The sequence below is a fragment of the Acanthopagrus latus genome, chromosome 21 (genome assembly GCF_904848185.1).
Source record: "Acanthopagrus latus isolate v.2019 chromosome 21, fAcaLat1.1, whole genome shotgun sequence".
NCBI classification, from domain to species: Eukaryota; Metazoa; Chordata; class Actinopteri; order Spariformes; family Sparidae; genus Acanthopagrus; species Acanthopagrus latus.
In genome coordinates, this window is record NC_051059.1 from 745,399 (window position 1) to 772,798 (window position 27,400).

The 27,400-nt window shown below is 38.9% G+C and overlaps 2 protein-coding genes across 3 annotated transcripts in view; one reads left to right on the plus strand and one right to left on the minus strand.

Moving 5' to 3' along the window:
- dnai4 (dynein axonemal intermediate chain 4) overlaps positions 1–11,185 on the minus strand; it is a 24,432-nt gene extending 13,247 nt beyond the window's left edge. The window contains exons 1-9 of the mRNA XM_037082631.1: positions 11,145–11,185; positions 7,908–8,120; positions 7,669–7,819; positions 5,857–6,023; positions 4,168–4,268; positions 3,788–3,944; positions 3,481–3,620; positions 2,992–3,144; positions 2,620–2,796 (exon numbers count right to left, since the gene is read on the minus strand). Coding sequence (XP_036938526.1) covers positions 2,620–2,796; positions 2,992–3,144; positions 3,481–3,620; positions 3,788–3,944; positions 4,168–4,268; positions 5,857–6,023; positions 7,669–7,819; positions 7,908–8,120; positions 11,145–11,170 — 1,285 coding nt within the window. The 5' untranslated portion in view covers positions 11,171–11,185. The remainder of the gene's footprint in view (positions 1–2,619; positions 2,797–2,991; positions 3,145–3,480; positions 3,621–3,787; positions 3,945–4,167; positions 4,269–5,856; positions 6,024–7,668; positions 7,820–7,907; positions 8,121–11,144) is intronic.
- On the plus strand, positions 9,222–26,710 carry fam151a (family with sequence similarity 151 member A). Of its 2 annotated transcripts, XM_037082639.1 has the most exons (13): positions 9,222–9,386; positions 9,606–9,778; positions 15,632–15,781; positions 19,134–19,283; positions 19,404–19,566; positions 20,207–20,264; positions 20,866–20,955; positions 21,737–21,813; positions 21,993–22,129; positions 23,247–23,417; positions 24,122–24,225; positions 24,488–24,667; positions 26,353–26,710. In XM_037082639.1, exons 1-13 carry the CDS (start codon positions 9,319–9,321, stop codon positions 26,662–26,664), a joined length of 1,833 nt encoding a protein of 610 aa, XP_036938534.1. In that variant the 5' UTR covers positions 9,222–9,318; the 3' UTR covers positions 26,665–26,710. The 2 variants fall into 2 exon arrangements, with proteins under 2 accessions (XP_036938534.1, XP_036938536.1); XM_037082641.1 differs by lacking the exons at positions 9,222–9,386; positions 9,606–9,778 and adding an exon at positions 10,855–10,974.
- Positions 26,711–27,400: the final 690 nt, after the last annotated feature.

Genomic DNA, 27,400 nt, shown 5'->3' on the forward strand with positions numbered 1-27,400 from the left:
TATTGCGGAGTTTGACTCAAAACATTGTGATACATTATTTTGTTGCCAAGTTGTAGCATTAATGAAGTACTTTTGAGCGGATTAAAAAAAATCCAGATATATAGATACTGATACATGAAGATATTCTTTAAGGGCCTTATCACCGAGCCCTGTCCATTAGTATCCAATAAAACTTCATCTGACCCTACAGTTGGTGCATGAAAGTTTGTGAGCCCATTAGAATATTCTACATTTCTGCATAAATACGACCTAAAACAATATGAGATTTCCATGTAAGTACTGAAAGTAGATAAAGAGAAGTGTAGTTTCTGGGCTGTCTTCCTCAAAGGTGTCGGCATGTAGTATGTTGATAAAAGAATTCTGCGGAGGCAAGGCTGGGTGGAATGATAGAGCAGTCTTTATTGAAACAGACTTCAGGTAGCCTAGCGTCCAAGCAGAGTGTGGCCGCACATCTGGTGTTCTCCTAGGGCGAAGTAATGCCAAACGCTTTGCCCTCTGCCCTATCAGAACTCCTACGCCTTCGATCTTAGGCATTCTACCAAATGCCACCTCCCATTCTCTGGTGTGGGGGCCTTTTTTAAAGTCTGTTTTCCATAACCGCCTACTTCTCCCAATTGGTCACTTTGGTGGATTCAAGGTACATCTATCGAATGGGAAAGGAGAGAAGGATGGGTCTGCCTCACATCCTCTATAAAATAACTTGAGTGTGTGTGTGTGTGTTATTTAACTTTGCTGATGTCAGCTAAAGTGAACAGGATGGTCTCTCTATACTTAGATGACAATGTATATCTTGAGTCATCTCTAAACCTCTGGTGTGGGCTCCTTCCTGTAGCTTATCTCTGATGCCCACCTCAGGGCTGATCAGGGCTCCTGGTCATGGGGACCCTCACACTGTCACATTCCCACAGTTGTCTAAGGGGAGCATCTGGTCTCGTCTCATCCTGTCTTCCCCCTATTCACTATTGTCTTAGAACCCAGGATGTGCAAGAAACACACAGATACTACAGAAGCCAATTCAACAAAATGAGAAAAAAAGATTACACTTGGTCATTTATCTATTAAAGGGATATTCCAGTGTAAATTTAATCCATGTTCTAACACACCTTGACACCGAGTGCGACCCTGCCCTCGAGAGATAAAGTTTGCGGACCACTAGCTTACGTAGTTTTAGCATCCTCAGAACGGATAGTTGCCGGCTTTGTCGGAAAAGATAAACAAAACTCACCGCTCCAGCTGCAGGCTCGTTGTAGGGAAGCCCTGTGAGTCGATTACAGAGTGCAGTAGAGTTCCGCAGCTCAGTGAATACCATTACTGCGGGACTCTAATGCACTCGGTCATCGACTTGCAGGGCTTCCCCACAACAAGGAGGCTTCTCGGGTGGTGAGATTTGTTTATCTTTTCCGACAAAGCCGGCAACGATATCAAATGTTTGATGCCTCAAAATATGTGCTGGGATCCTGTTTCTAATGTTGCTGAAGTTTGGTGCTGTTCTGAGCATTATTTATGGCTTTTTGATGACGATTTATACTTGGACCCATTTACTGCAGTGTATTGTTGTTGTGCAGTAACACACTACTAAGGTGTGTTAGAACATGGATTAAACTTACACCGCAATATCCCTTTAAGGAAAATGACCCAATATCACATATCTGGGAGTGGAAAAAGTATGTGAACCTTTGCTCTCAGTATCTGATGTGACCCCTCTTATGCAGCAGTAACTGAAACTAAATGTTTCCGGTTACTGTTGATTAGTCCTGCAAATGGGCTTAGAGGAATTTTAGCCCATTCCTCTGTACAGAAAAGCCTCAACTCTGGGATGTGGGTGGGTTTCCCTACATGAACTGCTCATTTCAGGTCCTTCCACAACATTTTGATTGGATTAAGTTCAGGACTTTCCAAAACATCCAATTCATTCGTCTTTAACCATTCTTTGGTACAACGACTTGTTTGCTTAGGGTCATTGTGTTGCTGCTGACCCACACTCACTTGAGCGCCAGTGTACGGACAGATGTCCTAATATTGTCCTTTAGAATTTGCTGGTATAATTCAGAATTTATTGTTCCATCAATGATAGCAAGCTGCCCTGGCCCAGATGCAGCAAAACAGGCCCAAACCATGATACTAGCACCACCATGTTTCACAGATAGGATAAGGTTCTTGTGCTGGAATGCAGTGTTTTCCTTTCTCCAAACATAGCGCTTCTCATTTAAACCAAAATGTTCTATTTTGATTGAAAACCCCTGACTTCGACCTTCAAATTAACTGCCAATCAAAGAGGGTCACATACTTTCACCACTCACAGATATGTAATATCTATCATTTTCCTCAATACATAAATGGGCAAGTATAATATGTTTGTCTCATATGTCTCACTCTTTATCTACTTTCAAGATAACTTTTAAGACTTTGTTTTAAGTTTTAGGTCATATCTATGCAGACATATAGAAAATTCTAAAGGGTTCACAAACTTTCAAGCACCACTGTATGTGTATTGTACCAATTAGAAGGTGTAAATGACATCAGCACAGAAAGCATCTTGATTCAGCTGCATTATTGTGAGTGTGTCCATGAATCTGAAGAGAAAAAAATGCAGCCCCTGTGGAAATGAGCTGAGTTTACCGGCTAGAACTGGCAGCTGTCTGTAAGCTGCCAGCTTGGGCTGGAAGGTGTTTTCCAGTATGCTCCTCTCCATTACCAGTGACAAGTGTTGGAACTTCTCTGACAGAATAATCAGCTGCAGGTCTGACTCAGCGTTCCCAAGCGCTTCCACATCTCTCAGTGAGCTAGCAGTACTGGCTGAAGAAGTAATAAAAGAAAATCACACATGCAAGTTATTGCAAGCTATCCTAAGCTAAGGGCATCTGCACAAGCCCTGAGATGTCACATTTATTTATTTATACATCTAGAATCAACTACTACAGGCAAACTTCTGACAAGAGGATTACACCCAGACTGAAGCAGAGCATCTTGTCCAGTGTCCCTCATTGTTACCTGTACTGGCTGTGCTGCCCACTGACAGGCTCCTCTCTGCACCTCTGCTGCTGTCCACCACAGCCTCTAGACAGTGAGCCCTCTCCAGCTGAGGGCTACACACTGTTTGATCCTGCTCAGTGTTATACATGTCCCAGGTGGTAACATTCGTGCCTGTGGAAAATGGAACCAAAAAACAAACGCAATTAACTGTGAGTTTCTGGGTACAAACAATAATCGGTTCAATGATGAAAGAATATTTTCACTGAGCCTGCTTTGTGAAATAGGGCCCTGATAAACCTAATTTAGACACTGGTGAAACCCAAACTGGAATTACCAGTAACATTAGAGTACACTGTACTTCACGTGTCCAGAAACATGATTCCGTATGGCTGATAACCTTGCAGCTGGTGTTAGCCTCCTGTTAGCTATAACATGCCCCCCTGTGGCCATAAGAAAAATCAATAGATGCAGCATTAAGACTGTAAGCGCTATGAAAAAGTTATTAACCTGTGTCCACCATGGCCATGTTGTCGCTCTGGACCTGTTTATGTTTAGCTGCTCCATTCACTGTCTGCATTGATCGATCCACATACTTTTCATTACCCATTCTGTTCCTGCAAACCTCAGCATACTGATTGTTCCTCTCACTGTGAAAACAAGGTGAAGATAACCGTAGCTTTTTAATTACAAAAAAGAAAATACATTTTCCCACAGACAAGCTGAATTTCACCCAGGTCAAAATGATGACAAGTGGTATGTTTTTCCCAGGGAAATTCTTGGAGTATTACGAGTCAAAGTTTATCGATTTACTCACATGACTGCTTCTGCATTATCAGCATCTACTGACACAAGGGTGCTGGGTATGTCTAGCAGTGAAATGCTGTCTGTGTCAGAGATGTAGACGTCTACAAGCTCTTTCAACATGTCTTCTGTCATGTGTTCTTTTACAGTGTCTCTCTTTTGCTGCACATCTGGCCCGGGGACAAAACAAAAAGTGAAAATGTCACCAAATACCACAAAAGATACAATGTGTTACAGCTGTCTGTTATTGAGACCTGAGGCATTCAATCATAATAATATGCTGTAGATGTTACTGTCTGTCAACTTGCTGTCATGTACCAACATTTAACATGGAGTGAGACAAAATGATATATATTATACAATAATAATGTAAAAAATAATATTGCATTGAACCTGGGAAGTTGATGTCACGTCTGGAAAATGTATCCTCAATCTCCTCATTTACTGATTCAATGGTAGACTGGCTGGATATTCTGCTGCTTCCAAATACTGACCTGCAAAACAATGACATTATACATTTTTACAAGGTGAAGATGTGTGGCAACACTTGCCCTTTATAGGCTACACAAAAGCTCTCAAACATGATGTTAATATATATGATATATGATACACTACTAGGGTTGCAACAGTAGTACATTTTAATGGTATGATAACCATCTCAGAAATATCTCAGTTTCATGGTATTACACAATTATTGTATTTTTTGAATTTGATTTTAGCTTTTTTCATTATCATCACTATTACATGAGGTCACAGGGTACATCAAGGCACATCTACAGAAACTGAAGACAACACAAGACAACATTTTAGGAAAGATAAAAAAGCATGGGGAAAAAAATCAAAACAAAAAAAAGCATTTATTGTTGTAGATCTAGCATTACTGTGGCATTACTGAGTGTATTAAAGGCATTAACTAGATCAGAACTCACATCCAGTGAAAAACTTTCATACACTTAGGCTTACGTTTACACTTACTGCACGTACTGAACAGATCCACTTTTGAACTACAATCCAGAATAGTGCTACTTTATGATATCAAAATAATGTCTCCAGCTAAAACTGATAGTTGTTCTTGTTCGTTTTTATCTTGCTTATCCATATGTCATCCCTAACACAAGGACAGTATGTCACCTGTTTTGCACATGATAATTAATTTTTCCAGGTTTGTGGAATTGCTGCACAGAGCTGGTGATATGTAAAATGGTCATAGACTGTACCACACATTTCTCTCAAACAGACAGATCATTTATAAAATAATATTCCTTTTTCAATATCGACTCAATAAACAAAGGCTTGACCTAACTATTATATTTCTATTGTATGGAAACATTTGGCTTTGGATTCCAACATCCAGGTTGATGATACTGGAATTCAAAGCAGCTGGCTGTGAAATCTCACAGAAAACCTGGCAAGTATAGAAATTACCTTAATTTAGTCATTTGAAAAGGAGTTAAGTGAAGATAGGATAGGCAGACCTGCTTTTAATGCAAAGTTTACAGTTCATAATCAGTAAAGAGAAAAGCTTGTCATGCTCACTGTCCCCCAGAGAAACCATATTCCGTTTGTTTGTATGTTTTGAACACTTATTTTCCTGGTGGGGGTAATGACATGATAATATACATAACTTGAGGTAATAAAACATAATTTATTACTGATATTTGTCATTCTCTTATCAACTGTTTATAGCTCTCTATCAAAGTTCAACCTTGTAATGTGCTCCATGTGTCCTGGGATATGTACGTTTGACATTTTTTATTGGGCCATCCGACCATTTTATTGGAAGGTTATCTTAGAGCTCAAAGTTTGTGCCCTTCAAAGAGCCAATTGTTACTCAGGACATTGTCATGACTAGGTATTAGTCCAGAAATAACTGAAAATGATTTAGTGCTGAGAGATTCTAAGAATTTAGGCAACTGTCCAGACAGTTATGAAACTTGATATGAACTTGAAATGTATTTTTAATGACACAGATACAGTAAGGAAAGTAGGATATCACTGCAATCCTATAAATCCTGAGACATATGGCTGTGAATCAAATTTCAGATCATCTCAGATCAGCTGTAACAGAATGAGCCCTGGTACCTTGAGAAAGGTATGGTGAAGCTCCCAGTGGCTGATGTCTGGTCTGATGCCGAACCAGCAGCAGAGATTTCATCCAGAAACAACCTGCCGGCTTTTGCCTGCACAGCTGCTGGATGTGCTTGGTACAGCAGCTTAGGAGTGACGTCATTGTCCTCCTCATCAAACACCTGCAAACAGGAGAACAATGTATGTCAGCTTCTGTTGGTCATGTTCCTTCTCTTGATGCATCTGTCTCTCATACTGGAAAAGTGTACTTTTATCCAAGTGGTTGTAAAAACAACTGTATGGGCCATGCTCTGTCTCACCTGCAGTCTTTTAAAACAGTGAGTTGTGTGAACAATTTAGGCTGGAAAAAAGTCAATAAGGTCAAAGAAGTCTCATTTAAAATCATTCATTGCTGAGATACAGTCAGGCCTTCTTTTGTTAAATGTAAAACGATACTGATGTAAGCTGTGCCTCATGTGATTGTCAAACTGTTATTATTCTATTCCAGAAATGTAAACATACCCATAAACTGTGGCAATATATTATAGATTTATATTGCCTAATATTGTGTGTAACTATGATGTCCACAGGAAAATGTGTAAATACAGGAGATGACTACAACAAAATGTAAGTTGTATAGTCCTCACATTACACAAAATAAAATCCTTATTTTTTGTTGAGGATGAGTTCAGGATTTTCTCCGCCTGAGGACTGAAGCTGCTCTGTAGTCTGGTGGTACAGCAGCAGGTTCTTCTATATCTGATCTCATTTCATTCCTGTCACTGATGCTCTGTAGATACCAGGTACCAGTGATGTTCTGGTGGTTTAAATCACCCGATGTAAAGCCTTTCCGTCCTGGGTCGTGATGAACCATGTCAGTTTGTAATGTCAGGATGCTTTCTATAGCTCCTCTGTAAAAGCTGATCAGAAATTGGCACCAGAATTTTACCTTGATTGTGTTCAAAATGTGGTGCTTTTGACCATTTTAGGGCTTTTTTTCCTTTACTTTTTACCAGGGTGGCAATGGAAATTTGCTAAGGTAAAACCTAAGTTGACTCTCTCTCTCTCTCTCTCTCTCTCTCTCTCTCTCTCTCTCTCTATATATATATATATATATATATATATATATATATATATATATATATATTCTATCTATTTATCTATCTATCTATCTATCTATCTATCTATCTATCTATCTATCTATCTATCTATCTTCAGATTCCCTTTTGTTTGTCTGTTTTCTTTGGTATTTCCTTGATGACACTGAGTTTCAGAATCTTAGGGTTTTCACATGGGATGCTAGAGCTAGCTGAGCCCAGGTGTGATTATTATTATTATTATTATTATTATTATTATTATTATTATTATTATTATTATTATTATTATTATTATTATCATCATCACTATCATCATAGGTATAATTGTTATCACCTTTCCTTTACTTGTTGGCTTGTACACTTGGTTATATTTCGTCGTTGTTGTTGTTGTGCCCTGCAGGTAACATGGATGTTTTGGGGTTTTTTTTTTATTTTCTTTTTTTCGTTTTTTTTTTCATCTTGCGAGTTCAACTTACTATCTCGCATGCGCAACTTAATATCTGGCACGTGAGACTTAGTATCTCGCCAGTGCCACTTACTATCGCGCGAGATACAGTAAGTCGCACTTGCGTGACATTAAGTCGCGCGAGCTAGTAAGTAAGATGCAGTGGCACTCTGGCTCAAAAGATTGAATGAAGTGAACATTTTTTCTATCTAAGGAAATGCAACTGAATGAAATACGGATGCTACGTTAGCCTCCTGCTACATGTAGCCTGATGGTGTAAGTTACCCGAACAGCTTGTCTCGGAGTGTGAACGATGCTCTTCTCCAGAACTTTGCTGCCACCGCCCAGACTGAAACGTTTCCTGCTCGGGGAGCCGACGGCGCTTTGGTTGACTCCATGTATGCCTGATGCTGAAATACTAATTGTTCGAGAAGAGCTGGGATACAACAAAATTACAAAATAGCTTAACAGTTAGAATGTTTGCTTATAATATTGACAACATGACTTCAGACAGGTTCACTTACGGCCTCAGCACCAGAGTACGTCTGTTCTGCTTGTCTTCTCTCGCCACACAGGTAGACATTTTACTGTTGTATGTCAGTTGCCATAGCAGCGGAGAGCCACGCGGCACGCCCCTCTGCCTAACAGAGTGGTGTAGTCTGCACCAGACGTACAAACGTAGACGCAGACCCACTGGACCGTGCGTCGACGTCGCCGCAATAAAGGATATGGCAGGTCTACCCAGTGAACACATTCAAGTAGAAGTGAAAACTGTGGGCTTCTCAATAAAGAGGATTAAAGTTTACATTTAACCGATTATGATGAATCTTTATATATATATATATATATATATATATATATATATATATATATATATATATATATATATATATATATATATATATATATTTAGTGATTTATATGTATATATGTAATATTAATGAAAATCATTGAGACAAAAAAGGCAACTGGCAGGAAATCTGTTTTCTTTTCTTATAACAGGGAAGTGATATGCTACATGACAGAAAACTATACACTCATTTTATGGTATACAATACATTTCATGGTAACTTTTTAAAAATGTTTTATTATTTGTCCTTAGGGAAATTTAGTGGACATAAGGCTGCTATATAAAAAGTACATACACTTGGTTTAGTAACAGACATGAATGTCAGCATGTTCAAAGGACCATACCTGCTGTACCACACTACACAGCAGCTTCACTCCTCAGGCTGTGAGACTCCTGAACTCATCCTCAACTCTCCATGACAACCTTGCAACCTAGTTTCAGCAGGTTTGACTCTGAATGTACATTTTGGGGGGATGGTGGCCCACTTGTTACGAAACATCCAGTTAATACAGTGATGACGATGTCCCATATTTGATACCAAGCCTGGGACCTCTGTTGTATGTTCACTTCCCTACTCCAACCATTTCCTGTGATGTCTTTACTACACATATGACCCACAAAAATGTATTATTCACAATTCTGTATTGTATGAGCTCATCTCAGGTGAGTCATACAAAATCATACATTTTTGTAGAGCATATATTTTTTGTTCTTTAATGACCTTCAGATTGATCTTGTGAACAATTGGAAGGCATCTCAAGGTGGTCGGTCAATGCCCTATATAAGGATTGATTTTGTTCAAATTAAAATTTGAAAAACTTAAAACATGTTTTTGTTAACTGAGGTGAAAGGGCACATTATGTCCTGCTACCTGAGTTGTCAGGGCTGAGAGCAAGTGGAGAGTGAAGAGAAAATGTACACCTTATCTCATCGCTGTGATCTCTGCTCTTTAGATAAGACTCATATAAATGCCATGCAGGACAGACCCCTGCCTATCTGTCTGTCAGTTGCTGTGTGCCGATCTGCAGCTCTTTACAAAGAGATATTTGAGTCATAAGGACAGTGGAAAGATCAGGCAGGACAGGATGGATGGAAAAGAGGATAGTGAGAGAGCAGAAAGGAATGGCAGAGGCACAGAAGAAAAACGAAACAGGTCAGTGACAGACATATTAATACATTTTTACATATTTTTCAAACTGTACACACAGTTGAGCTTGCTATAGTAAGGGGACTCACTAAAAACTAATTTGTGTTTTTAAATTGTGGTGTGATTTGTGTCCTTGGGCGAATCACACCTGATAATGTTGCAGTACATAGATAAATGTGTTATCTACTAAATTATCTATCTAAATGTTTTGCTGTCTTCCTCCAGGACGGGGCCACAGTCTAACATCCATGGTTCGCACTCAGGACAAAAGAGACAAGCAGGCCTTTATCTGGGCGGTCTGACGAAAAACCAGCTAATAATGATATCTGTAGCTGTTGGACTTGTCCTGCTGATCATCATCATTACTGTCGCAGCTGTGATGCTCACTAAAAAGTCAGGTAAATTATTAAAGATCTTTGCCATTTATGATTCCATTAAGTGCTTGATTGATTTTGCCCTTTACATCAGAATGTAACATCTGACATATGGTGTCAGCAAACACATGTTAATGTTATCAATCCCAGCACGTAACATGCAAGGCACAGAATGTAGGAGTCAGCTGGCCTGTTAGCTGAGACACAGGCAACATGAGGAGACACTAGTTCTCCACTGGGTCTTTGACATCAGTCTGTCGTGTATGGGGCCCAACAAATACATGCTAAGTGCATTTTTCTGTGGATTGAGCATTTTGATACTTATAAAGCCCCTGAACCAGCTTTATGATCATAAAAGATACCATAGGTCTTTTAAACATTGGTACTGTAGTCATCTGTATTGTCTGAATGTGGTTTATACCTGAAACCAGTATTTTGCAACCATAATTAATACCACTTCTGTGACTTCCAATCCTTCTCCTCACCAAATATAAATGAGGGGCTGACCAACCTGTTTTTTTTTTGTTTGTTTGTTTTTGTTTTTGTTTTTTGTCAGGCCCAGTATCAATTATTAGTTATCAGAGACACCAAGAGTATTTGGAACTAATATGCATTCAAAGTAAAAATAAAAATGTTTGTGTGAGATTAAGAACTTGAGATACCACAAACTCCAATACAAAGCTAGCTGAAAAGCATTTTAAATTTCAAATGTATGATTTAAATAGAACTTTTACAGTTTTATCTAAAAAGTGCATTTCATAATTAAATATCATACTACTGAATTATAATTACTAATGAATGAATGTGTTCATCACTTTAATGTTGCAGCATCTTATGGGGGAGCTCATAATAATTTATTTTATACTCCTGGATAGCTTAATCTATAACCCTACATCAATGTATTGGTCGAGTTTTATTCTATATTAATATGAATCAGCAAAGTTACTAGTTATAAATGTAATGAAGTAAAAAGTAAAACATTTGCCTCCATCATGTAGCAAAAAGAAGTACGGAGTAGCAGAAAAAGGAAATACTCAAAGTACTAGTTAAGTACCTGAAAATTGTACTCGAGTAAATGAACTAAGTGCTGTGTAGTGAGTCTGTGAGCTGCTGGCTGTCTGGGATTAACGCACGCACACACACACACACACACACACACACAGCCTCAGGACTGAGCAGTGACGCAGCCACAGGACAGTCTCACAGTATGACCGGCCCTGGTGAGTGTGCGATATGACGTTATCTGCCTTTACGCACCTTTCATTGTTCTGTGAGTCAGCAGGCTTATTTATTAATAATGCACCTGTCAATCAAGTAGTTGATGTTCGCTAAATGTCACATTAGCTCAACGACACTCATTAGCTCACGTTACCATATATGCTGACGTTACCTGCAGGATGTAAGGCACACACTCATCACGGTTATGTACAGTGAGAGCGCTGGACTGAGTTGTTCTGCTCTGACGTGACTCAGAACAGAACATTAGCTGTGGGTCCACAGATACACTCTTGTGAGTGTGTTAGCTTTACAGGCTAACATTAGCAGTCTCAGCGGCGTGAAGGGGGCGGGGCCTGCCAGTTGTAACAGGAACAGATGATAGGATTGTGGTGTTTCTGTAACGTCAGTGTGGAGGACTGGTGTTCTTCACTTCACAGATACCTGCTACTTCACTCTCGTTAGGGTAAAGGGTAGGGTAGGCTAAATCGTGATGTATGCTGGTTAAATTGTGTCTATAGGCGCATTCAAGTTGAACTCCTGCTGACTGACTGTATCAGCGAGATCTGCTGGCGACTGTAGGGGCGGGGCTACAGACGCTGCTATGAAGTCGGACACTCTCTCATTAATCTCCTTTGGAAATTATTCAGTCTGAGATGTTCAAAATAGTAGTCAACCAAATCATGTAATTGGAGGGAATAGAGCAGTGGAACTGCTGCCGTGCAGCATGCAGACGACCACAGATCAAGACCCATGTCAAGCCTGTCTTTGGCAGAGGATGTGTTCATGTGAAAGTTTTGAGAGATCCTTTCATCTGCAGATCTGTTTATTGTAATTCCCAGATATTTTACCACTATTTTTTATTTTATTTTTTACCTTTATGACATCTATTAAAAGAATGTCAGAGTCATGTACAGTCATTATCTCACACTTAGTCTCATTGGTATTAAGGCCAGAAGCAGCTGAAAACATTTTTTCTTATCCCACATTTTACATCAAAACGAGGAGATACACAGCTATTAAAGGGATAGTTCGGGTTTTCGGGTTTTGATAAAGTACATATCTCTACTTCTCCAAACTGAGGCTGCGTTGATCGGTGATTACGGTAGGGAACAGATCGACTATAGACATGTACTTTATATGACCCCACTTGTTCTTATAATATTGTTGAAGTTTTCTCTAAACCCAAAATATTGTAAAGCCTCAAAAATATACTAGAGTGTTCGACAGTATCAAAAGCTTTGTAAAAGTCCAAAAACAAAATCAGTGACTTTTCATCAAATAAATCTGTGTAATCTAAAATATCTAGAACAAGCCAAATATTATTAGAAATGTGCCGACCTTTCATAAAACCTGTTTTCATTACAGAAAAAAATTCCTCTAAGCATAATTTTAATCTATTAGCATACATTGCAGCAAGAATGTGTCTGAATAGTCTGAACTGAGCAAAGTTATAGGTCGCCAGTTATCAAGATAAATGAGATCTTTACTTGGTTTAGGAATGAGAGATATTAAGAAACAGTTAACTCATTATTTTTGGCGCATTCAACAAAAACTTCCAACAACAAGTGTTTTAAATCTTTCCAAAATATCACATAGAAGGGGTAACCCATCTGGACTGGGACTTTTGTTTGATGGCATTTTTGTAATAATAGACTGTAATTCTTCTATTGTAACTGGATCATCACAAAGCTTACAGTTCTCTCTGGAGATTTTAGGAACAAATGGGGATTCTTTGTCAAAAAACATACGACAAGACTGAGGGTCAAACAAGGAAGTGTATAACTTCTGATAGAAGTTAGAGATAAAAGAATACATTTCCTTTTCCTTTTCAGAGAGATTACTGTCAATATATAAAGGAAAACATTTTTTTCTTCACCTTGTTTTTTCTCCAAATTAAAAAAGAAAGATTAATTTTTTTCTCCATGTTCAAACCATCTGGCTCAAGATCTTATGAACGCTCCCTTTGCTTTAGTTTGGAAAAAAAGATAACATTTTTCCATGAGTGTAATCTCAGTTTATCTTCATTACCTGGAACAGGAATATTTACTATATCATTCAGCTCTCTTACATTATCAGCATACGTCTTGCTTTGAACTTTTGATTGTTGCTTTCCAATTGTATTGAGAACTTTTGACATTCAAATTTGAATAACTCCCACTTTAACATAGGGGTAAATCCAGACATTGGTTGGAATTGAGTTGATGATTTGCTTAATACCCGACCGATAATCTTACTGTTGTAGAAAGGAAGCATTTAATTTCCAGTATCCAGGTTTGCTGCGACAAGGAGAATTTGAGTTTGAGATAGAGATATCTATTCCAGCATGGTCAGTTAAGGGAGCAGCAGTGATATTACATGTTCGGACCAAAGAGGCCAAGTTGTCCGAAATAAGCCACAAGTCTAAGTTTAAGTCAAATCTAAGAGATTTTTTGGTGAGATCTGCTTTAAACCAGGAAAGTTTACTACAAAAATCATACACAAGAGGGTTAATTATTTTGATTGCCCCTTGCAGGGTATCTGTCTGTACACAAGTTTGGAGCCTCATTAAAGTCTTTCTGCAAGAAAGAAATGTGTTTCTTTCTTGCAGAATTTTGTCAAACAAAATATTAAAGGGTCTGAAATTAGAGTTCCTTGTATTAAATCCATAAATATTTACTAAAATACACATGTTATCCCCAGATTTAATTACTACCAAAACCCATCTACCCACATCAGAAACCTCTGTATACAGAATCTCACCATTAAATTTAGGATTGAATAAAAATTAATACACCTCCTGAGAAATAGTACCGTGAGAAAATTTAGCTTTCCTTCCCCACTGGTTGCGCCAGAATGCTTAATCTTTTGAAGAAGAATGTCTCCTATAAAACATAGACATCTTTATTCTGATGACTACAAAATAAAAATAAAGCTTTTCTTTTAGTTAGATCTCGTACTCCCCGTACATTAAGAGAAAAAACATGAACAAAGAATATCGAACATACGTATAGACACACGACACAATACACTGATAAACAATATAACTTAGTAGTTTCTACTAAAGGATGAGATTCGGCAAAACCTGAATTTACAAACCAAAAACTGTACTCAAAGCAATTTTAGAAACTGACCCATGTAAACTGTATAACCTTCGTGTTATGAACAAATATAGATGTATAAATCTCTAGAAACATTTTGGACAGAAAAATATATATGCAAAAGCATATGAACAAGTAAAAGGAGTGAATGCTATCCTTCTTTAACAAGTCAAAAAACATCTTGTATATTCAGAAAAGGGTAAGAATATTGAGAAAGCAGAAGATTCAGAAAGTGTGCAGCTAATTATATAACCTAAATTTTTCACAGTCAAACCCGTACTCATGCAAATACCTCATGTAAAGTCCTCCACAGAGATGTTTTTACCATCAGTAATAGCAAAAGGGCCGCTGAAGCCTGCTCTCTTGTTCTGCCTCCTCACCTCCTCGACCAGCAGCCACAGCTTCGCTCTCTCCTCCCTGACTTGCTAAGTTAAGTCCTCTGATATCTTCATGTTCTTCTGCACGATGTATGTGACATATGTTCTGCTGTGCAGAGGAATGTGGGTCAGAATATCCAGCAAAGCATGCTGGCTTGCATATTGCAAAATGTGACTGGATGTAGTAGGACATCCTGGTATTTTTGGCATACTGCCTTTCCCTTACTTAATATTGGGACAAACTAAATATTTTCGTGGCACACTAAATACTATGGTAGTATGGGTATTGGAAGGCAGTGTTGGTAAGTCCCGACACAAAGTATGCCACGCCGATAATCGGTCTACCTCTAGTAGACGCGTCTGAAATGTCTGTATCTTCAACAAACAAAAAAAATCTAGCAGGGGCTAGAGAACCAGAAATTTGTGTGAACAATGAGAGTGAACTGCCATTACCGGACTTGATCCTTTTTTTTTTTAGTAAAGGGTTTGGTGATAGGCTACAAGCTCTCGGACTGACGTTCAGTTTCAGTGCCAATCACGGCTACATATGGCTACTTGCTAAACAAACCATAAAACTTATCAGTGTGAATGCATCATGAAATGTAAGAGGAAATAAAGAACTTAAGTAAAAATGTGGTAGATATGATTTACAGTGTATACTAGTTACTAGTTTGAAGGCTTAAAATGAACTGGAGAGTAGAAAAGCTTTGTAGGAAAGTGGACTGAGGACATTTGACTTGTCATCCCAGACATTTAAATGAGTGTTAATGAGGTCACACTTGCTCTAACCGCTGTTACGTAATCACACAAACATGTTATGGTTCAGTGTGTATTATTGTCTGACAGTGGTAAAATAGGCTGAATCAATTTTATACTGTATGCATTTTTGCTTTCAGTATGATAAGACTTGATAATAGTATCTAAGACTGATTAATCTTCCAGTATGTTGTAGCCGAGCTCACTCACACTGGGCTATTCCTTTTGGAAATTTAGCAGGGGGCATTTAAAGAACTGCTCGATTTAACAAAACCCCAACAGAAAGTGTGGTAAAAGTCAGTACGGGAGAAGGTAAATACTTCTCAGAGGAAACAGAAAATTACTGATGACTGAAATGTGCTGTTTGTAAAAAAATTGGGGAAAAAAATCAGATTATCTGTGCATGATTTTACTTACACTTGCCTTATTTTGCCTTGCCATCCAACCAGGTTCCTCAGGTCCTCTTCCCTCATTTCCTACCGGTGGAGACATGCTGGACTACCTGATACAGTCAGGCGATATCAGTGAACGTGACGGTCTGTTGGCTACCTGGTATCACAGAGCCAATGGCAAGGAGGAAATGAATAAAGCTCTCGCAAGTAAACTCAGTCACACTTGCACACATAGACAAAACTCCTCTTCTTTGTCCCTTGAACTCTACTGAATGTAGTGTGGTAGTTTGGTGGATTTCTTGAATTTATGACATGCGTTGAAGAAAGGTTGGCATCTTCTCATTAACAAGGCTGAACCGCTCTTTGTGCGTAGCTTGTTACATTATGTGACATACAGTGTTATGCAAAAGTTTGGGCACCTCTCTGAGATTTCATGATAATTTGCTCTACCTTTATAAGAGAAGATCACAGCAACAAGATTCGTTTTCCCACAGAGATGTAGACATTTGAGTGTTTTCTAGACCGAAATTCTTAGAGGAGCATTATTTAGTTTTATTATAATAAAATAAAATGTAAAAAATGGGATGTGCAATCTCATTCATTTCAAGACCTGTAGGGATTTATAGCTGACAAGTTGCAGCACAAAATTGCTTTGATTAGCTCTTGAGACCTTCAATTACAAAGAGAGGTTGAACTACCCGTAATCATGAAAAAGGCTGTTTAACATAGGTAATTGCTGGCTGTGTTTGTCCTAGGTTCTTTCTTAGAGTGTGGCAACATGGGGGCCTCTAAACAACTCTCCACTGACCTAAAAACTAAGATAATTCATTATTATGAATTAGAAGAAGGGTACAAGGAAGGTGTGGACTGTCTGTCTCCACAGTCAGAAATGTAGTGCAGAAATGGAAGGCCACAAGAACAATCCTTGTGAAGGAAAGATGTGGTAGGCACGAGCGAAGGATGGTCAGAGTGGTCAGAGACAAGCCACAGACCACCTTCAGAGAACTACAAGAACATCTGGTCGTGATGGTGTAGTTGTTCATCACTCCACAATCCAGTGCACTTTGCAACAGAGCATGTGAGCGGAGCTGAGCGGCGAGAATTTCAAAAGCTCATTTGAAGGGTGATGCACAAAAAACCTTTCCTGAGTGTTTGTCACAAGAAGAGTCACATGAGGTATGCAAAAGCACATCTGGACAAGCCAGAAGCATTTAGAAAAAAATACTGTGGTAAGGTAGAGTTATTTGGTCTGAACAAGAAGAGGTATGCATGGCAGAAACAAACACACTGGAAACCTTGTTAAAGTTGAGGGCCACATGAATTTCTCTCAGTATCAGCAGATTTTTGACAAGAATGTTCAAGAGTCGGTTACAAAGTTGAAGCTACACCAGGGTTGGATTTTTCAGCAGGACGATGATCCTAAGCACTGATCAAAATCCACCAAGGAATTCATGCAGAAGCACAAGTACAGTGTTCTGGAATGGCCATCCCAGTCCCCAGACCTTAATATCATTGAAAATGTATGGATTGATTTGAAGCAGGCTGTCTACGCATGGAAGCCAAGAAACCTGACTGAACTGTGGGCATTTTGTATGAAGGAATGGGCCAAAATAACACCTGCCAGACTTCAGGGACTTGTCTGTGGCAATAGGAGGCGTCTACAGGCTGTTATTGCTGCAAAAGGGGCTCTACTAAATATTAATGGAATCATTTCTTTGGGGTGCCCAAATTTATGCACATTCCTGTTTTTATTTAAATGCACATAAAAATGTTTCTGTAGGACCAATAAAATGATTTCACTACTGAGATATTTCTGTTTCCATAAGGTATAACTTAAGTTAAAATGAAGTTGCTGCTTCAAAAGCTCAGCAAGTGACAAACTGATGCAGTGATTTTACCAAGGGGTGCCCAAACTTTTGCATACCACTGTATACGTAGCCAGCTGCACCTGTATAGTATCGTCCTGTCATTCATTGTGTGTGGCGGCCCAAGGGGCTGAACGTCACTGAACAACACTCTCAGAACAACCTGAGCCAACAAACTATGAACTTATACTCAGTTAAAATGTGACATGTCCAGGCTCTGAACAGTCAGCCTACCTGCTGCAGTCACACGGTCAATTTATTCACCCACTGCAAAAGTGTCCCGTGTCAGGCTTTACACCAGGTTCTAGGATAAGACAAGGATAAGATTAAAACTAGGCTGGTTGATAAATATTCCCACGGGAAGACATAACTGTGTGAAAAAAGCTATAATCATCAAAAAAAAAGGTCGAGATTATGAGATAAGAAGTCATAGTTAAGAGATATCAATATAAACAGTTGAAAACATGAGGAAAAATCATAATACATAAAAGTCATAATTTCGAGATAACAGTCATAAGCATGCTTTAAAGTCATAATTATGGGATACTGTTAGATTTCTGCTGTCTGTGTGAATTAACTGCTATTTGTTAAAAATAACATCTCTGTGTGTCCATGCCAGCGGCCATCACAAATGCCTGTGTACATGCCAGTACTTAAACTAATAGCATTACACCCCTGCTTTTAACTACTGTTAAAAGATCACAATAGTCATACTGGAGTAAAAGTAAAGATACCTTGTTGAAATATTACTTTGGTAAAAATGAAAGTCACACATACTAAAGATTAATCTTTTGCAAATGAATCAGTTTGAATGAACGACTCTTTAACGTGAACGAACTGACCTGATTCCACGTTTCACTTCGCTCTCGTTCGTTCTTTTTTTCTCACAGGCTAGTAGCTATGTTGTTCACTGTTTAGTTATCAGAGTATTGAAGAAGACTGAGCGCCAGCTAATCGTATGCTGAGTCTAGGACACTGTCGTCGAAATGTAGCCAGTGAGAAACAGGAAAGCATAGCAACTGTTTCCATGAAAAAAAAAAACGATGAAATCCACCTCTGACACATATGTACAGTGCCTAAAAAGTCTTAAGGTTTTGGATATTAAATGTACTTATGTATCAAAAGCACAAGTTAAAGCAAAAATACACATATGTATGTACACAAATAGTCATCTGTATGAATATACTGTATACTGTGTGTCGACTGAATATCAGCCAGGCCACTTCAGATCTGACATCATTTTTTCTGATTATCAGAACCAGTTTTTTTTCCTAATTAAATAAATTAATTTATGTAATCTTATAAATGTAATGGAGTAAAAAGTACAATATTTGTAGTGGAGTAGAAGTAGAAAATGGAAATACTCAATTATCTCAAAATTGTACTTAAATACTGTAAAGTACTAATGTAAATGTACTAATTTACATTCAGTGACTGGATGTATCAATATCAGTATTGTAAGGATGACTGTTGGTACTTATCAGTAGCATATTAACAAATACTCATCAGTAATGTGGAGAGAATGACTTAGTGGTTAAGAGTGGGTAAGGTACACAATTGTACATAAGTACAGTGAGTAAATGTACCTAGTTACATCACTGCCTATAACTATGAGGTTTGCCTACTGTTCTGTTTAGCAGCATTACGTTCCATTAAATACATGATTGCTCTACCCCCTTCTTAAATGCTCAAAGGTGATGCTATGATTCTGGAGGCTGATGTCACTCTGGAAGGTTATGGGACAGCCAATGAGAAGCCCATCCCGATCATGGCCCACCCTCCTGACATCTACAGTGACAATACTCTGGACCAATGGCTGGATGCTGTGCTGGCCTCAAGAAAAGGTGCCATTGTGTAGAAAGGATCTGAAAGCTTTCTATGTCTTTATGTCCATCTGTGTCTATGTCCACTGGACATTCTCTTGAAGCAAAGCACAGGTTGTAATGCTCTGTGTCTCCCTGCAGGAATAAAGTTGGATTTTAAGTCTCTGGGATCCGTGGGTTTGTCATTAGATCTGCTCAGGCAAAAGAACAGCAGCAGAGAAATAAACAGGCCTGTTTGGCTTAATGCAGACATCATCCAAGGTCCCAATGTCCCTGACTTTGTGCCTCCAGTCAATGGAACCAGGTAATAAAAGCCATGTTTTTAATGTCTTTTGTCTATCAGTTCCTTGTACATTTATTACTACTATTGCCACGTGGCCATTAGAGACACTCCCTAACAATGATGGACTTAGAGTAGATTTAGGTCAGGAGATGCTTCATCAGTTCAAGATTTAATAATCATTTCCTAGTCATTATGAAATACAAGACTGTATAATGCTATTTCTGCAAGTTACATGCCAAACCTACTACAGTACTTTACAGACTGATGAATAAATAGTCATTACATTCAACTCTGGAATAAACTTCAGGAGTCTCAAAGTCCGAGGAGTGAAGCTGCTGTGTAGTCTGGTGGTACAGCAGCAGGTACTTCTGTATCTGTTATCAAATGGCAGCTGGGTGAACAGACTGTGGCTGGATGGCTGCTGTCTCTTGGTATCTTTGTGCATTGAGCAGACGTCTCATTTCTCTGATGTCACTGATGCTTTGTAGATGGGTATGAATAATGGAACTAATAAGGAAGACTAGAATTTAACAAATGGATGTTTGTGAATTGTAGTGTATACACAAGGAAAGCAAATTACATTATCATTAACTCACATGCCCCATCGATCGATACAAAACAATCCCTGTCTCTCCTCTGTCCCTACTTCCTCCTTGTCCAGTTTTCTGCAGTTGGTTCAGGAGAGCTTTCCAGATGTGACTCTGTCTCTTGGATGGAAGGTATTAAATGTTGGCTGCCTGATATAAATTACTGTATAGTATCATTGCCAAAACCCCAAATCTTACCAAGTACAAGTACCATTTGAGTCATACACAGGGACTTTCTCCATCACATCCTGTCTCAGGAGTCTCAACAAGTGGATTTTTATTTATTACAGGCAACATTAAACCTCATATTTATTCTTTTTTATTTCTTTTTGAAGTGGGGTGTACGCCAACACATCAAGCTCAGAGGCTACAGTGAAGTTTTCAGCTAACAAGGGATGTAAATAACATCTTTTCAAATCAATTTGGCATACAGGAGTAATTGTCATTTAATCTGCTGAAAATCCTAAAAGTTGTATTCCCTCAAAAATGAACTAAGAACTACACTATTAATGCAAACCAGAGGTACTAAACAAGCCAGTATTTCCGTACATGCCACACCAATAATCTAATGAAGTTGTTTCTCCATTTTCCAGACATGCATGTAACAATGTTTTTTTGAATGTAACGTGAGCTCAGAGGGGACTGCTGGCTCAGCTGTAGACTTGTTGTCCTCTTGATGATGATGGCTGATTGTGATTTACAGCTAAAATCTAACATACACTGTCTCTGACAGGTAGCCTATGCTCCTCCACTTTTCAATCAAACTTACACCAGGCACATGGTTGAAGAAATGTTTGATATGATCAAAGATGTCCCGCAAAAGGTAAGATTTTAGAAAAACATAACCATCCATCACATTTATGATGAAATGCTGTGAAATGTGCTAATGTTACTGTACTACAGGGTTAGGGTCTACACATTCATCAAAAGGTTACAGATTACACAAGGGAAACGTTTTGGATTTGAATGACAGTCAAGAGCCATAGGCTTGATTTACACTCTCCATGTCTGACCTGTAGATCTCAGTGCACTCTGGAGTATTTTTCTCTGCTTTGTTTATTCTTTTTTTTACAGTTGAAAAGTAACATTGTTTTGATATTTATTATTAGAGGAATTCACTCTGCTCAAACAGTCTCAGGTTAAAACTTTTTAATGAAACAAATTTTGTGCTCAGCAAAAGACTAACTAAGGGCTGCATTGGGCCCATATGCTGATTAGTGTCTGGTGTCACACGAGGATTTATCATAAAATAAAGCTTTGCGTATTTCACATAAATTTGAAGCTACAGGAGCAGCTGACAACTGTAGAGGTTCTGCATGATTTCCTAGAATTGTTTGTTTCTTGTTATCTTTGTCAGAGGTTTAGAGCCAGCATGAAAGATGTTAAGTTAAAAGTCAAGAAAAAACATTGATATATAAATATTTTTTTAACATTTTATATATTTTTTTTAATAATTATTTTTTTTAATCCTCTCTGGTAGACTTTTATATGTGACATTTTTTTTCTTTTCAGTTTCAATTTTAGTGATATTCTGATGTGACAATAAACTGAAATGATAGTTTCATAATCTGTGATAAAACATGAAGAACAATCTGTTTCTGTAGGTGACACTTCCACTTCATGCCCTGTTGGCTCGCAGTGGCTGGCAGCACATCAGCTGGCTCCTCAGCCAGTCATCACGGTAAAAGAGTCAACTGCCACGTCTACCATGGGAATGACGTTCATTGAATCATTTATTAATGAGAAGGGCCCGCCCCTCAGTCTGTCCTCACACCAATAATCATTCGCTAAATGCATTTTGCATGTAATGTTGCACGTTGTGTCACTGAGACTGTTCTGGTGTTTTGATATGGTTTCCAGGTTCAGTCTGACACTGTGGCAGGGTTCAACTCACCCCACTGTCAGCGATCTGCTCTTCGTCCGTGACAACAGCCACCCTGCCCGAGTCTACTATGATATCTACGAACCAACGCTGTCGCAATTCAAACAGGCTGCAAGTAAGAAAGAAGCTGTTGGTACAAATTGAGCCATCAAGACAAACCTCGGTCAGAGAACTCAGTGTAACAAAAAACTCTACTTTTGCTTCCCCTCCTCCTTCTTCTTCTTCTTCTTCTTCTTCTTCTTCTTCTGATGCAATTTTAATGTCAAAAAGTCTTCTTCCTCTTCTTCTTCTTTTTCTTCTTCTTCTTCTGCTTCTTCCTATTCTTCTTCTTCTTCTTGTACTTCTACTTCTTTTACTCTACTTCTACTTCTTCTTCTACTCTTCTTCTTCTTCTTCTTCTTCTTCTTCTTCTTCTTACACCGTTCAGAAATGTGTATGTATCTTGTGTAGGACCATCTGCATTATCTCATTTATGTTTTTAATGTTTTTTTTTTTTGTTCAATAATGTAGAGCAAAATCTAAAAAACAACACATTCAATAAGGGCATTTACAATTTAGCATAAATGAATACCTGTTGCAAAAGATATATATATATTTTATGAATTACTAAAACTACATTTGAGCCTAAACTGAAGCTACGCCGTCAGTAGAGGACATGGGTGGAGTCAGCAGTCACAGTGATGAACAATGACATTTGAATAAAAATTGTGTAAATGCTTCTTTATTTCATGAAAAAGACTGAACAGCTGCAGGCAGTGTCAGCCAGTGTCACTACATTATGTTTCAGTCTGCTTCAGTTGGTAATAATAAAAGTTATTTCATTCATTGGATTGATCCAGTGTGATTGAAAAACCTGTTATGAAACATCACACTTAAACTAAAATGAGATATTTTGTGTTGGGAACTAGCACCACAGATGTGGTGAGCCCTCTGCTCAGTGGATTGTCCTCTTTAATCTGAATTATTGTTTTAATGTCACAAATCCAACTCTTGACAACTTGACTTTTGCAAAAATAACTTTGTGGAAATCTTTTTGAATATTGAACTCTTCTTGTTATTTAAATGTGTTGACTATGAAGACCTGATAACATTTCACTGTTAACCATAAAGACGAACACTTTGAACTAAACAGTACATATCAGTCAGTGTGAATATCTGTCAATATTCATACAGTGATGAGGTGAGAAAGATTAGATTAGACCTACTGTTTGATCTGCACATTGTGTTCACAGGTCAGCAGGGCCGTCTGAGGAGATTCTATCCTGGAGGAGACCTGATGGACTTCCTCTGTCAAGTTCAAGACTCACACACCAACCACCAGTCCACAGTCACACACCACAACAGCCTGGAAGTCCAGTGGTTTACTGTCACTGAGCGCACATCCCTGTTGGCACAGCTGTCAGGTATGTCGATACGAACACCTGTTTATCACCACAGCTTCAGACTGTCACCTTCATCACTGTCTTTTTTTTTACTGGACGAATAATTATTGTACTGATAGCAGGCTGCCTTGCTTTGATGAAATTCTTTAGAGAAGCATTTTCTTCATCACTAGTAACTCTTTCTGTCCCTGAATCTGGAGCTATCTCCAGCTAGTATCAAGCAACAGAGACACAAAAACTAATCTGATCATTTTAAGTTAGCACTGTGAGCTGGGGTCCTTAAAGGAATAGTATGTCATTTATGGCCTTTAGTCTAAAACATTAAAATAAGGATCTGACATTATCAGCAGAGTGTGAAACTGTATTAATGTTCTGTCAGAGACATCTCTGTTCTGTGTTACAGAGATGTGTATTGATGTTAGCACGCTAACCTGTTAGCCTTGGCCCGGCCTATTTCTTAATACCACTCTGTAGCTCAAGAGGTGATAGTCTGACAGCTCCTGTAATTTCAGCTGGGAGATAACTTGCTAACCTGATTTAGATGACACCACCATGATTCTAATATTGTTGTCTAATGTCACATGTTTCATCGATGTGGGTGGTTTTTTAGTAAAGCATGAACTTTTATTTTCACTGCTTCAGTGTGTTGAGTCAAGACTTGATGTGCACCTGTGTACACTGTTGGACACAGAAATGAATTCTGTCCCCTGCATTGTCTTGTCTAGATGGTGCTGGTATGTTGGTGGTTCACGTGGCCTCTGACAGCAACCAGCCTGGAGTCGCTGTGTTGGAGGGCTCTGAAAAAAGCTCAGAGGCCCTTACACTGCAGGTATACCAATGAACAGGTTGTAAGTGGCAGAAAAGTCGTCTGTGTTTCTTCCTTTTGGTAGAAAGCAAAATGTAATTATATTGATTATATATTTCAGTTGACAGTTGGGACAGTGGAAATTGCGCCAAAACTATCCATCTAAAATGTTTCTGGATCTGTCTGAAGCAAGATATTCTCTTGTAAAACTTTATCATGGCTGTAACACAAGGTAACACACTGCACATGTGCATGAAGAAGGCCTTCTGTGTGCATGTGTTTGCAGGACGTCCTGCAGGTGCTTGGGCAGAGAGCTGATGTTCCCTGGGGTGTTCACCTGCGGATTCCCACTCTGCAGCTTCTAGAAGCTTCTCTCAGACTGCTGCACTCAGCCTACAGCAGGGAGGAGCTCTACAGGCCTGTCTGGATCAGCATGGAGGGTTCACAGAGCGCAGACAGCACAAACGTATGTTTCCTGCCTTAACTATTTGTGTGTGTAAAGCTGTGCTATCTGTGTATCTTCTGAACCACGCAGCAGGATTACATTTACACACTGCATTAATAAGGTTTCTCTAATCTGACATTAGAAATAGGAATAAACAAAACCAGGGTCTGTGTTTAATGCTAATGCATGTTTCCTATGACTTAGAGATACATTACATCTAAGGGTGTCACGATTTAAATTAAATCGACCAAAATTAAGTCATAATCTCAAACTTTGAATTAAAAAGTGGAATCGTCAATGCTGTATTTGGAGGAACCGTCGCCTTTATTCACAGCCAAACTACAGCCCGTACTGTACACTTCATTGCTGTTGTTACTCCTGCTACTCCTTTTACTTCTCCTTTCTCTTCCATTCATTCATTAGTCTCAGCACATACGCATGCTCCCTCACTCTCGCTCGCCCACTCACACCTTACGCACACACACCTCACACATATTCCTGAAAGGGGCTACATCACTCTTACAACAATGGCAACTGCAGATGCAGGAGACCCATAGTTATGTTGACAACGTTTGCGTTATTATAAGTAATTGTTACATTATGTTGTTAATAAATGTTTTAAATTTGACAATGTAGTGTGGTACATTGCGAACAATGGTCAGATATTGTATTGCATAAAAGTCTAGCCTAAAAATGGCATAGCAACCTGTGCTTTAAAAAAAATAAATGTAAAAATCGAGAATTGAGAATCGAATCGAATCGTGACCTTAGAATCGAAAATGTAATCGAATCGAGGATTTGGAGAATTGTGACACCCCTGGCTACATCACAGCTAACTATTGTGCAAACAATGTTGTTCAAGGACCAAATACATCACCAAAAAAATACTTGATTAGTTTCAAGTAATGAAAAACATTCCCCCAGTGTTTGAAAGGGTTACGATGACATTACAAAAACCTGATGGTCCTGGAGCAACATTAATGAGGGTGAACAGCACCAACATGGCGCAGATCTCAGGTCGTGCCCAGCTCTTTATAGCTGTTGATCCTGATGTCCTGGCCCTCTTTACTCTCTGACCGTCATCACATCAACATGGGGCCCACCCCACCGGCCCCTAAAGGTCACACAACGAAGAGTCTCAGCAAATGATTTCCGAAGATGGGATTCATGTCTTCATGACAAATGCTGTACCAGCATTGCCTATATTATTAAAATAGTGAATAATATCTGATAATATTGTGGCACTATGTGGACACAAAGCATTTCACATGTACGTGGAACCTGCCATCTTCTTTGTCGTTGTGTCTGTATCTGTTGTCTTTTGAGTTTCTTTCTTTGTTGTTGAGATTTGTGAGTTGTTGTCTTTTTCTCTTTTGATTTCAATTGTTTTGTTCTGTTTTCTGATTTGTTGTGTTTTATATTGCCCTTGTGATTTACACTTCAGGGTCACTGTGCATAAGAAAACATATTCACAGTAAAGGAAGTCTAACTTACAGTCATGCTTTCTTTCACATGTGTCCTAGGCAGTGCAGGCTGACTAACAGCTGTTAAGTAAAGGTCCATGCACAATAAAAAGGATATGCAAACAGAATTGTAACAGTAGCCTCATTACAGTATCAGAGTTCAGTGTATTTTTGAGATGTTTGTACATTTGCTCATGTTCCACTACGTACAGTAGTGTTCTAACTTCCTCTATTCTCTTTCAGGAGTTTGTGTCTGCGGTAGAGAGGCTGTTTCCTTACGTCACTCTCGTCCTGACGGAGCTGAACTGGCCTCCTGTGATCCCAGCAACAATAACGGGTTTGTCACAAAGAGTGGCTCTGCATCTGAACAGAGCATCGCTGCCAGAGGGACAGGAGGTGATTAACCATCTGACGAGACTGATAGAGAGATACGACCTCCTTGTGGAGGAGGACACACGACCCAGTGCTGGAGCTTTTACAGCCTTTAAAGCGCTTATGACTGAGCGCAGGGGGAGAACAAATACAAACTTGTATGTGACATCGGCTCAGTCCTGAGGATGGATGTGACCAGACCAGAAATAAAATGGAAATTTGCAGCATACAGTTTGTGTTTATTTAATGTGAGTTGAATGTTATAATCCATCAGAGTCTGACTGACAGACTGCGGGGCTAATGATATCAGCCTATATTGGCTTATCCCACAGATACATCTGTGTGACAGTGGTGGATCAGTTGTCATGACTCGCACTGAAATGCAGGATGCTGTCCTCTAACCCTGCTTCTCACAGTGACAGTGAACACACTTTAGTCTACCACTGTACACTTCCACTCCACCACATGTATTTGATAACTAATCACTAGTGTCTTTACCGAGGCATGCTGCGTCAGAGCCAACGTAGTGCATTTTTTCATCAGTTTATTTTGATTCTAATAAGCAGAAAGTGCAGAGTATCACATCTGATCATTGACAAGGCCAATAATCAGTCAGCTGTAGTCAGTATTGGGCAGTAATGCTTTACGCAGTACTTCGTTGTTGTAGTATTATTACTTTCCCTAGTAATGAGTAGTGTGAGGGATTACAATTTGAAATTACATTACAGTTACTAAAATAAGTAAAGCTGTTTGTGTGTTGCCTGAACACAACTACAACTAAGTAGGTAGGCTCTCTAATGATGATGTGTATGTGTAGCAGGTCAGGTCACATCGGCTATGAGCCACAAAACCTAACCAAGGATGAGGGGAAGAGGCAGACTGTCAGTGTTAAATATGGTGATATTAAAGGGCCATTGTA